This window comes from Moschus berezovskii, chromosome 8, assembly GCF_049115385.1.
Source record: "Moschus berezovskii isolate FMDL1 chromosome 8, NW_MosBer_1.0, whole genome shotgun sequence".
Lineage (NCBI taxonomy): Eukaryota > Metazoa > Chordata > Mammalia > Artiodactyla > Moschidae > Moschus > Moschus berezovskii.
Window position 1 is genome coordinate 111,631,288 of NC_142467.1, and position 12,541 is coordinate 111,643,828.

The 12,541-nt window shown below is 35.5% G+C and overlaps 1 protein-coding gene across 5 annotated transcripts in view; it reads left to right on the plus strand.

Annotated features, from left to right (window-relative positions):
* Window positions 1-11,840, plus strand: part of CNOT6 (CCR4-NOT transcription complex subunit 6) — a 94,121-nt gene extending 82,281 nt beyond the window's left edge. For all 5 annotated transcript variants that reach the window (XM_055431531.2, XM_088839282.1, XM_055431528.2 and 2 more), the window contains 6 exons: window positions 33-190; window positions 1,012-1,166; window positions 1,888-2,042; window positions 2,932-3,162; window positions 4,931-5,133; window positions 7,363-11,840. In XM_055431531.2, the coding sequence (XP_055287506.1) occupies window positions 33-190; window positions 1,012-1,166; window positions 1,888-2,042; window positions 2,932-3,162; window positions 4,931-5,133; window positions 7,363-7,575 (1,115 nt within the window). In that variant the 3' untranslated portion in view covers window positions 7,576-11,840. The remainder of the gene's footprint in view (window positions 1-32; window positions 191-1,011; window positions 1,167-1,887; window positions 2,043-2,931; window positions 3,163-4,930; window positions 5,134-7,362) is intronic.
* Window positions 11,841-12,541: the final 701 nt, after the last annotated feature.

Consider the following 12,541-nt stretch of genomic DNA (forward strand, 5'->3'; position numbering starts at 1 on the left):
TGTGTGAATAAGTAAAGTTATCTTTCCTACAGCCTTGTTTTCTGTCATGTGCTATAATGTTCTTTGTGATAAATATGCGACCCGGCAGTTATATGGCTACTGTCCATCATGGGCACTAAATTGGGACTACAGGAAAAAGGCCATTATTCAAGAAATCTTGAGTTGCAATGCTGATATCATAAGTCTTCAGGTAAGTCATCAGAAGAATACTTGTTTAAATTGCAGAAATGCCCCTTGATCAGGCAAGGAATAGCTTGAATATGCATTACATTAACACATTTGAAGTCCTGACTTTAGCGGTTCTTAAAATACAGCCTTTTCCTGTATTGAGTGAATTCTGGGAACATTTGCTGCATCCTGTGCTTTTAGCACTGTGCTGCCAAATTAAGCAAATGGGTTAAGCTGGGTGTTTAGGTGTTTGCTATTACAGCTAAATGTTTATCTGCTCCTCCCTTATGTCCCTCCACACTATTTTTAATTGGGTTGCAGTGTTACTGAAACTGTGGCACTGTCAAGGTATAATTTTGCTTTACTAAAGCAAAATTGAATAATAAATAATTATTCAGTTATTGAATTATTGAATAATTAGGGCCAAGTGGAAAGAACATTGGATCTAGTAGACAGTAACTGGGTTCTCAGTCCAGCCCTCATGTTAACTTACAAGGCCTTCGGCAAGTCTCCTTGTGGTCTAAAGCTTGATCTGTGGAGTTCCTTCTGCCGCTCTGATTTTTGTTTATACCAGTTTTAAAATATAAGGAAATACATATGCATAGGGGTATATGGCTTTCCATTCTTTACTCCTAAACAGCAAAGAGGTACTTTATCAACTGGTACCTGTAAAATGACAAGTAGTTGTTGTGATTGATTTCAGATAAATTACATTGAGAAGGTGTAATTCTTCATTCTTCAGATCAGTCCTTTGAATTTATTTTAAGGTCTAAAACTGTACATATGATAATGCATAGGACTAGTTTTTGTCTCAGGAAATAACTGCTGTTTACAATTTTTCAGGAAGTTGAAACAGAACAGTATTACAGTTTTTTTCTGGTAGAGCTGAAAGAACGTGGCTATAATGGATTCTTTAGTCCTAAATCTAGAGCTCGGACAATGTCAGAACAAGAAAGGAAACATGTTGATGGCTGTGCAATATTCTTTAAAACAGAAAAGTAAGTCATCTTTCTCTCTTCTTTTTTTGGGGGGGTCCATGCCATGTGGGGATCTTAATTCCCTGACCAGTGATCGAACCTGTTCCCCTGCAGTGGAAGTCAGAGTCCTAACTACTGGACCACCAGGGAATTCCCCAGTCATCTTATTCTTAAAAAGAAAATATTCTCTATATTTGCAGGATGAGGGTCAGGGGAATGGAAATTAGTTGGCAACTAAGAGAATGAGGCACCATATTATTTCTCAAGAAAACAGTACTATGATTTAGAGGGTTTTGGTTTGATTCATCAGAAAAAATGGTTTTGGAAGACGTGTTGCAAGCGCTGCTGTGTTTTCAGGTGCATTCTAGGGTTTGACTCCAGTTGTTAACTGAAGCACTTTGTAATTGCATTCCCTCTGGGATGGTAGAGAGATTCTTAAGCCCATACTTTGGAAGAAAATTATTTTTAAAATTGTAAGATGGAATATTCCAACATGAAACCTAAACAGAAGATGATTGCATTATCTTAAGTTGTAAAAGTTTTTCAAGATGTTATTTGTATCTGTGGCAGACTGAGCGCAGCTGAAATGTACATGGGAAGCTTGGTGCTGAGTGTGGAGGATTTTCTGTAATGTAATTTACATGTCATTATATCTGTTAAGGAAGTTGGGGGGAAATTGCATTTACTGCAAAATGAATGTCTTGATACTCCCAATTTTATATTTGTGTGTGTTTTGTTTTAGATTTACTTTGGTTCAGAAACACACTGTTGAATTTAATCAACTCGCAATGGCAAATTCAGAAGGGTCTGAAGCCATGCTGAACAGAGTCATGACAAAAGATAACATAGGAGTTGCTGTACTGCTAGAACTTCGAAAGGAATTGATTGAAATATCATGTGAGTGACCTTTTCACTTCCTATAAAATTTGGCCTCCAAAATGGAATAGAAGACAGAAAATGTTTCATATTAATACTCTTGTCTAATGCCTGAAGAAATTCAGAATTTAAATCTTTTCTAAAATCTCGTATCCATTTTTCTGTACCACAAAGCTCAAGAAGAGGAAGCATTGCCTAGAAAAGTATTTCAGATCTTAAAAGGCATAAAACAAGGATTTTTCTGCTCGAGAACTTTTCACATAAAATGCTGAAGTAACTATTAGTTAAAATAATTGCTCAGAGAGAAGAATTCTCTACACTTAATAAAATTTATTGGCAACAGGGATATTTCTGTGTTGACTTCTCTTCCTGACCTGCTTTTAGTCATTAAAGGTCTTAAGTCTTGGAGAAATGGACCACTTATTTCAAACTAAATGTATATTTAGAGAGTGATCATCATGCTAAGAACTGAGACTTCTGTCACTTGAGGAGCAGTTGGAAATGGGGATATTTAATCCGAGGGATAGAAAAGATGAAAGATGGAATTTAGTGACTTTTAAATGTTTTTTAAGAAAAAGGATGTCCGTTTAATTTTGTGATGCTTAGTTTAGGACATCTAGAAGATGAGACGTTTTAAGGAGCTGAAATTATTTAAAAACCAAGCTGTCCCAAATAGAATGAGCTCTCTTTGTTCAAAGAATGAATACCCTGTGCTGGAAGTACTCATCCCAGAGGCCAGGTGTCTGTTTCTCAGGTTTGTTACAGAGGGTAGATAGATCAGTCTTCAGATGGGAGATTTTCATCCAGATTTTAGCGTTCTTTTTTTATTCCCAGGACTCTGAGATATTACTTGCTTTCAGACCATGTGAGAATATACGGGCTTTGTTTCTTCTCTTTTTATCTAATATAGCTGGAAAGCCACATCTTGGAACAGAAAAGCAGCTTATTCTCGTGGCTAATGCTCATATGCATTGGGACCCTGAATACTCTGATGTAAAGTTGGTTCAAACGATGATGTTCCTCTCAGAAGTGAAGAATATTATTGATAAAGCCTCGAGAAGTCTCCAGTCCAGTGTATTAGGAGAATTTGGAACCATTCCACTAGTGTTATGTGCAGATCTTAATTCTTTGCCGGACTCTGGTAAACAAAACAATGCTATCTTACATAGAATACTTGCTGACTTAAAATGTTTTCGTAATGTGTTGTTTATGATCATTCCAAATCTAGTCAAAATGAAAATTCAGTTTATAGTGGCCGCTATCAATCAGGTTAAAAAAATTTTTTTGTGTGGAGTAGGGACACCATTTTGAAAATGAAATGGTATTATTACCACTTCATTATAAAATGAAATGGTGAATGGTAATGGTATTATCCTCTGGTACCTCTAGAGGAAGGATGTTAATCATCTTCAGAAAACACATGGGCATATTTTATTATCCCTATTTTATATGTATTGCAGACGCTGAAAAGGTTATTAAGACAGACTCTGGGATTCCAGCATGTGGTAATATAATCCAGTTTAAATTTGACCATATATCACACAATCTTAAATTTTGGTAGACTTGATTAGAAACGTTGTGCACCTCAGGTGGGATTTGAGTTTTTTTATTTACACAGGGCAGACAATGGTTTTAACAAAAAAGGATCAAGAATGTTGATTTTTAGTCACAGAGTGGAAGAATACAGAAAGCCTTATTCTTAAACTTTTCCATAGATAGTACAGTGAGTAACAACTATACTTTCTTGGATACTCAAGAGAACTTTTCCTTGAACTTACTTGCATACATGAATGCATGCATTCACACACATACACACTTGGAGTAGTTAAATTCAGTAGCATATTGCTGCTATCACAATAGATGAAAGAATAGATAATAACATAAAATTTATGTTTAAATCTGTTTTTGGGGAAATAAAGGTACCTAAGATCCATAATTCTTTAGTCTGTCTCAGCAAAGCCATCTGGGGATGACTGGAAAGTTCTTTATTTGCTTTTCATCCTCTTTAGCTACAAAATATGTGAGGGGCAAAGAGAGACTCTTGTCACATGATACAGATCTTAAGACTCATTTCTGTGTTGCATTGTAGTAACAAAACACATGGGAAAATGTCTAGTTTTGCTAACTGATTAAATGAAAGTTAAATATTTGCAGAGCCCACCTTATGCCTGTGTGTGTGCTAAGTCACTTCTGTCATGTCCGACTGTGCGATCCCATGGATTGTATCTGTCCAGGCTTCTCTGTCATGGGATTCTCCAGGCAAGAATACTGGAGTGGGTTGCCACACTCTCCTCCAGGGCATCTTCCCAAACCAGGGATTGAACTCAGGTCTCTGGCATTGTAGGTGGATTTTTTTTTACCATCTGAGCCACCAGGGAAGCCCCATGTTATGCTTAGCACACTGGAAAAATAGTGTCCAGAGATGGTGAGATGGCTCTGTCATTCTTTCATAATTTACATATTCATAAGCACAATGAATCCTAATCTTGGTATTTCATACTAACCCTGAGCAGAAGCCTACATACTAAGATGTTGATTGTGGTGTTAATTAAAAAAAAAAAAAAAAAGGAATAACATGAATTTTTTTTTAAGAAATAGGGAACTGGTTTAACAAATACTATATGTCAGCCCTGTTGTATTACACAGTTATTAAAAAAATAGTAATTGAGATGATGTAAGTTCATACGGTACAGTAAAGTGTAAAATATTGAGTAAAATATTCTCTATGATTAAAACCATGGAAAAATGTGTTTATACAAGTTTTGGCAAAGGTGGAATATAGTGAAACATTTAAAAAAGTGAGAATATGTGTGATTTAAAACTTTAATATTGAATTATCTGTTTAGTTATGTATTGCACATTGTTTATTATACTCAACAATGCAAAAAGTACATTCATATTCTTTATAGGTGTGGTAGAGTATTTGAGCACAGGTGGAGTAGAAACAAATCATAAAGACTTTAAGGAACTGAGATACAATGAAAGTCTTACAAACTTCAGCTGTAATGGGAAAAATGGGACAACCAATGGAAGGATCACTCATGGCTTCAAGTTAAAGAGTGCCTATGAGAGTGGCCTGATGCCTTACACCAATTACACATTTGATTTTAAGGTGAGTTTTGAGATGAATAAACATTTAAAACTCCATTTTTTTTTTTTTTTTTTCAAGAGCATCCTATAATTTTGTGATGGCTTTAGATGTTAACGCTCAGGGTGGAATTAAGCCGTCTCGAGTTAGCTGAGAGCAGTATTCTTAGGTAGGACTCTGTGTGATTAGAACTCCACCCCTACTTTATAGATATTCTTAGAATCATTTCCAGGGTTAGAAATCAGATGAAAAAATGATATTAAATCCTGAGTTACCTGTCATCTCTTTTTAGGGCATTTTTTTTTTTAAATGGGCTCATTACTAATGACTGGATATGCAGGACCATTGTATTTCATTTGATGTTAGTTTGATGTTCTGTTTCTTCTATTTCAGTTTAACTAAAACTGTACTATTTGAGAACCAAAATGTAGTTTACTATTAGCTATTATAAATTTTCTAATACACATATTGTTTATATGCCTTCTTATACAATTAATGGATTACAATATGGAGTTTTTTCCTTAGTAATTCTCCTCATTTTTATTATCTGTGGTTGTTTAGGACTTGTGTTCAGCTGTCCTTTTTTGCCATCTTTTGCATTTTTGCTCTCTTAAATCCTAGTTTTCCATTTGTAACCTGCTGAAAAAATAATCATTCAGGTTAGATTGTCTGTTAGAATAGTGTAAATACTTGTGTTAACGGTTGCTTAATTTTAGACGGGAACATTACTTAGACTCCTTTGAGAAACTGTTGAAAACTAAAAAAGATTTTTATTTGGCTTTCAAGGATCTACAGAACTGTAGATAATGATTTAACACCGGGAAGAGATGAGTATGTATAGTTGAAGAGAGACTAACATGTAAATGATGTGAATAACCAAAGAGGTGGAAAACCATGACAGTATAAGGAACTTAAATGCCAAGGAAAGAAAGCCTTTCTAGGGAAAGAGGAGTGAGTGTTAAGCTTCAGAAAGATTTGCTCAGAGTTGTCTGTAGAGATGGTCAGAGAAACTAGAATACAAGGAGTTGAAGAGTAACTGAGCAACGAGAGAAAAAACCAGCTACAGATTTTCATTTCAAGGAGGTTGATGGCAGAAGAGGGGAGGATGATAACCAAAAGGTAGGAGAGCTTAGAGGTGTTTCCCTGCTGACTACTGTTACTGGTAGAAAGTGAGGAAGAATCTAGAATGTGCTTAAATACTTTTGGCCAAGAGCATGTAAAGGGCAGACTGTTACAGTTACTGGACAGAGAGGAGCAAACTAAGAGTATCCTAGCTGGGTGCCGGATGCTGGGCCTGAGTGCTGTTGAAGGTGTGAAAGGCAGAGCTGTGCTTGGCCTTTGTGAAATCATGGTCTGGTGGAAAAGGTAGATCTCAGCCACACAAATATAATATAGTTGCACTTTAGGGTGTGCATTAGCAAGGGAAAAAATCAGGTGGTAGGAGCTTTAAGTGGATGAGGGTAGGATTCCAGAAGGCCTTGGGAAAGTAATTAAACTTGGCACTTGAAGGTTAAGAAGGATTTAGCCAGGTGACAAGTAGAAGAAAGTGTTCCAGACATGTGCGGAGGCCCTGGAGGAGGACGGAGCTTATCACCTACAGGAATCACACCCTGCTTCCCCAAAAAGGGCTAGTATGGCAGTGGGGTAGTAAGCAAGGAAAAGTGTCACAAATTAAGTTAGGAAAAAGAAGCAGAGGCCATATCGTGAAGGATTCTTTGCTGCTGCTGCTACTGCTGCTAAGTCACTTCAGTCGTGTCCGACTCTGTGTGACCCCATAGACAGAAGCCCACCAGGCTCCCCCGTCCCTGGGATTCTCCAGGCAAGAACACAGGAGTGGGTTGCCATTTCCTTCTCCAATGTGTGAAAGTAAAAAGTGAAAGTGAAGTCGCTCAGTCGTGTCCGACCCTTAGCGACCCCACGGACTGCAGCCTACCAGGCTCCTCCATCCATGGGATTTTCTAGGCAAGAGTACTGGAGTGGCTTGCCATTGCCTTCTCCGTGAAGGATTCTTTAGGTCTCGTTAAAGATTTTGAAGCGATCTAGATAGGAGGAAGAATGATTACCATCCCTAAGGTTTCTTCATTCTCAATTTGGGGATGCTATTTGATCTATGTAATAACTGCCCTTTTCTACAGGCTAGTAAGTTTCTTTGTTTACCAAACATGACTAAGGATGTGTCTTGAAAGTTCTCAGTATTTCAGTGTCATTTTGTGTGTCATTTTCTTATTTTTCTTTTTGCCTTCTGTTTTTCAGGGTATAATTGACTACATCTTCTATTCTAAACCTCAGCTGAACACTTTAGGCATCCTGGGACCTCTGGACCACCATTGGCTAATTGAGAACAATATCAGCGGCTGCCCACACCCACTCATCCCCTCTGACCACTTCTCACTTTTTGCACAACTGGAGCTCTTACTGCCTTTCCTGCCCCAGGTTAATGGCATTCACCTTCCTGGCAGGAGGTAGTCAAGTACCTTCAGAGGAAGACCTCAGTTTTACTCGTAAACTTGTAAAAATTCTGAATATAGGGGAGTGAGGTATGGCCACTAAGATTTGTTTATTTGTTTGTTTTTTCTTAATGATGATTTGAGTTTTCAGTCTGATCATTTGATAAGGATATAGTATGAAAGCCAGGTGCTAGCAAACAAATTCTGAGCCCAGTATGCTTTATATACTGTTAGACAGGGATTGGTGTGTTTGCACCTATCTTTAATTTGTTGCAAATAATTTTCCTGTTTCGTCTATCCAATATAATATTTTCATGCCTTGAAATAGGAAACTGAACAGCATATTCTCTTTGCACAGAAATCTGTAGCACTACTTTTTTGAGGCCAGTAATAACATCCAGAGATCATTCTTCCATACTTTACTCCCTCCTTTTTCAGACTTGTTTGTAAAATATAGAATTTGAATTTAGCCTTTATGATTGTATATGATCCACAGAAGACCTGATTTATGAAATTTTGTACTAAAAAAATCAGATTTGGAAATGATTGTATTGTAATCTAAGGCTAAGTTTTTTTTACCTGTTTCATGTGTTATAAAGCTTGTAAAAGAAGTTGCAACAGACTTTCTCTGCTGATGATTTGCACTGTTAGGGTTTTGTTAGCCCTTTTGTACTACTTTGTTTTTAAATTGAGAACATTGCTCTTTAAATTTAACTCTGTTTAAAGTTTAGGACATTTGCTTGGACCAGAGACAACTTACCTATGAATTCCTGGATTTTTACAAAAAACTGTTTACCAGGACAGATAATCCGAGTAGTGAATGATCTGAAGGCATTTAAGGACTGAATGTGTAATGGTTGATGTATGTACGTTCTGATATTAAACTCTTAACTTTTTTAAGTTAAAAATTATGGCTGCTTAGGTACAGCTTCTTAACTCCTTTTTGAGACACTTCTTGTCCTATCTCCACTGTGCCTGCCTGAATTTGTTCCCACCAAGCACTGCCTGTGCATGCAGAGAAAATCTGTGCATCCTCTTTTGTATTTTTTAAATACTGTTTAACATTTGTGAGAGTTTTATGAAAATCCTTTTGTATGAGCTGTGGGTTTTTTCCATTGTGAAGCATTGAATATCACATTTTGGAACATGTTCATAGGGTGGGGATCCCTGGGTCTTTGTTTACCAGACCCAAGCACTGCTTTTTGGCGTCATTGCACAGTGCTGTTCATCACCCAGAGTACTACTATCATGTGAATTCTTTTTGTTTTCCATGTATTCCTTAGTTTCCATGTTTTTAAAAAATCATTCCCTTTTTTTAAAAAAGAAAAAAAAGTAATTTTCCGTTTATGAAGCAGTATGAAATAAATGAGATGTATTTTCAAAACAGGTCCTAAGACAATACTTCAGATCATTTTTAAAGTGACCAAGTCATTTTAATACGTCAACCAAGATAAAAGATATTATACCTTGTATTTTGCCTGTAGTGCCATTAGTAGAATAGAGATTGAAGCCAGCTTTAACTTTGCAAAGTTAACTCCTGTATATTCTGTTCTCATTCATTCATTCTCTCAAAAAACAAATGAATTCAGAGGGAACTTGGTCTAACTGCTTTTGTTTCAGCTGCAGGCAGGGAAGCAAAAGGACACCATGTATCCAGTGAGCATTAAGAAGAGAAATTGTTGAATGTTAATAACAGTTTTTATACAGAGAATGAGTCATTTTGGATAATGACTTAAAATTTTATGAAAAATGTTTAGCACTTAAATGTGCTTATTCTAAGAGAAAATAAAATTACATACTGTTTAAGTAAAAGATTCTTTTTTATTTTCCTTTAAAAAAAGTTCTACAAAAGGTTTTGATCTTGAATCTTTGTCTGGGACCTGGTTTTTCCTTTGAGGTTTTCTTTTTTTTTTTTAAAGATTTTGTTGTGATAGTTTTTTATTTTTTGCCTTTTGTTTTAAGTTGTGCTGACACCAAACACATTGGGTTTATAATCAGTACATTGGAAAGCTGGTATTATTGATATAGAACCAACGCATAGCTTTCTTTAGGGTTTCTTTTTGGGTTTTTGTTTTCTGTAAAGTGTGAATAAAAGGTGTGTTTACTCATTTTTCCTAAACACTGTGTTGGTAGTGTGCATCATGACAATTTCCAGCAAAGGCAAGCTGGAGCTGGTTGGACTGATGAGATGAAGGAAACTGCTTGAGCTTTATGGAAGAAGGGGAGAAGCACTTACTCTGTTTTTAATGGAGGATGCATTCTTTTCATAGACGCTGGAACTAGAGTGCACTTGTTAGATGCTAAAGGTTTGAGCTTTACACAAAATATTTTCATCTGTATTTGTTATTGTCTACAACATATATTAATTTGGAACCAGCATACTAAGATATAATGGCTGGTTATGTCTTGAAAATATTTGTTCTTGCCTCTTCTAGGCATACTGCATTCTGTGGGTCAGTTTGAACAGCTTCTCCACCTTATTAGATAGTGATAAATTGAACCAGGAGTATAGATTTACAACCATAACCTTCAAAAGAGAAAAAATATTTTCAGTCTATAGTGAATAAATGATCACACCAAAATAGACCGAAACTTTGGTTAAGCAAGGTTTGTGTTTTAAATATTTTCTGTGTTCTGGATAATTTCCAGTAATCCGTACTCCCTAAAATGCAGTCAAAAAAAAAAAAGGAAAACTAGTATGTTTTCACAGTATACATTTTCTTCAAAAATTCTGTAACAAATATATTTAATGTGGTGTTGCCATAATGTAATTTCGGTGTTCTTACAGGATAAATCCATCTTATGAATATTTTGCAGAAAATTTGGGATATATTTTCTTTTTAATGATCAGAAATTCAGAGGTGCTCAATTCCTTGTAAAATCTCTTGAGGTACAGTTTACTGTATTGGTGGCTGATTATTTATGCTTTACGAATTTAAATAATGTTCATCAAAATTAGCTTATGGCATAATTTTAAGTTGTAGAAATAAATTGTTGATTGCAACTTAACAGTCCTAGAAGATAAGCAGGAAACAACTACAGGAAATGTTTTCTATTTTACTTGATTTAGTGACAACCAGGAAAACTTGAGTTAGCACTTTGAAACCTAAGGACGTGATTAAATTGGGTGGAATGCACTTCTAAATGTTGAAATTAAAATTTCAAAGCTCTTCTAAGATGTCAAGTTTTCAATAATAAGTTTAAGTTTTTGTATTCCACTTTTTACTACTTAAACTTAGGGAATTTCCATAGTAACTTTTAAGGTTTTGGGGTTATGCTATATAAGTCCAAGAACCATCCTGGGCAAAACAACAATTTACAGCAGATTTGTTCTTTTAATGAAACAATAAGAATACCCAGTAGAGATGCTGCAGAGAATTCAAAGAACCTTTATGGCAAGTGTTTATCCCCCACTTGTAAACAGTGTTTTAAGATGTTCACTTTGCTCTTTTCGGTTACATAAATTTTAGTAACCGTTCTATTGAAATAGTGTTTAAAATAGAATATCTAGTCTTTATTCACAGTACATTATATTTATGTAATGCACTGGACTAACTTTTGTTTACCATTCATGTAACAAAACCCAGCACGTTATCTGCACTAAACTCAAGGAATGTCCCATTTGCCTAGGCAGCTCTTTAATAAGGGTAATGGGAAACTGAATATGACCTATGGACTGGTGGTAACAAGGGCTTTTACGGTTTTTTTCAGTGGAACCTTCATTGTAACTAGCTAGTAATATATTTATATACAGGGTCTCTTTTCTTTACTGATGTATTTTCCTACTCATAGCCAACCAATAAATTCAATTATCTGTTTCAAATATTTTTAAAGTGTAATTTGTATAGCTATAGTACTGAGGTTTGAGGAGATACATGTTAATCAGCAGACCACCTATTTAAAATTCTGAGTTATCTAGTACAGAGTTGTAACTCTGAAAGGGAAGAGTGAACAGGGCCGTGATATGGGGAGATGGTGTAAAATTAAGGATCTCTTTATTGCTGTGTTATCCTGTGTAACACATCTTTGCCAAAGATCAATTTTATATTTAGGCAACTGATGGTCCTTTTGCATTTAGGTTTTTTGTTGTTGTTACCATATACCTCATAGCATAAGAAATGGGCTCATGTGTGTTTCATCCTTTGGAATGAGCTTGACATATTTTGGATAAATGCTTTTAAATATAGTAGCAAACATTGTATTGGTGGGGTTATATTAATTAATTAAATGTTTTAATTGTTACATGTATATTTTGTTGTATATATAAACTTTTAAAATGTCTGATTTCTCAACTCTTCAGAGCATTACGTCTATTTAATTTTTAGAAACTATTTCTTTAATAAATAAATTTTTATGTAGATGCTGGGAAAAAAATCCTTTAAAAATACAGCACAATTTAGATAAAATATTTGCTGAGATGTCCAGTTTTTAAAGTAGGCATTTTCTACATAATCCTTAATATATAAGTTTACCTCTATAACAAGAATTTTGTTAGATATGAAGAAAGATCTCTGGGATTACAAGGTGACCGAAGACCAGTTTCTACAGTTAATTTAGCAACATTAACATTTTAAATCAAATGAGTAGGGAGATGTCCATTTTCTCATTTTCTTTGCACACTTTAAATTACTCGAATCTGTTCAAAAGCTATTGAATTATTTTAGGCCTGTCATGAGAAGCTTTGTTCGCTATACCAACATGACTGTAAGTGATCCCAAGAACTCTTAATGCCAGATACTTTTCAGGCTTACCAGTAATGTGAGTTTAAGCTGTGGGGTCTCAGAGCCTGCTTCATTAATTAATTAAAGGCTTTTGACTCTCATCCCTGTAGCCCTGGTGATTTTGGTATCTCCCCTTCATGGCAATCCTGCTAGTAAATTTTTTCCCCAAGCTTTGTGTAATTCTTGAAAGTATGGTCGATGAAAGACATTGAAAAGGGATGCTGGTGTGATCGAATTCAGGCGGAAGAAATCTGCAAAATTGTA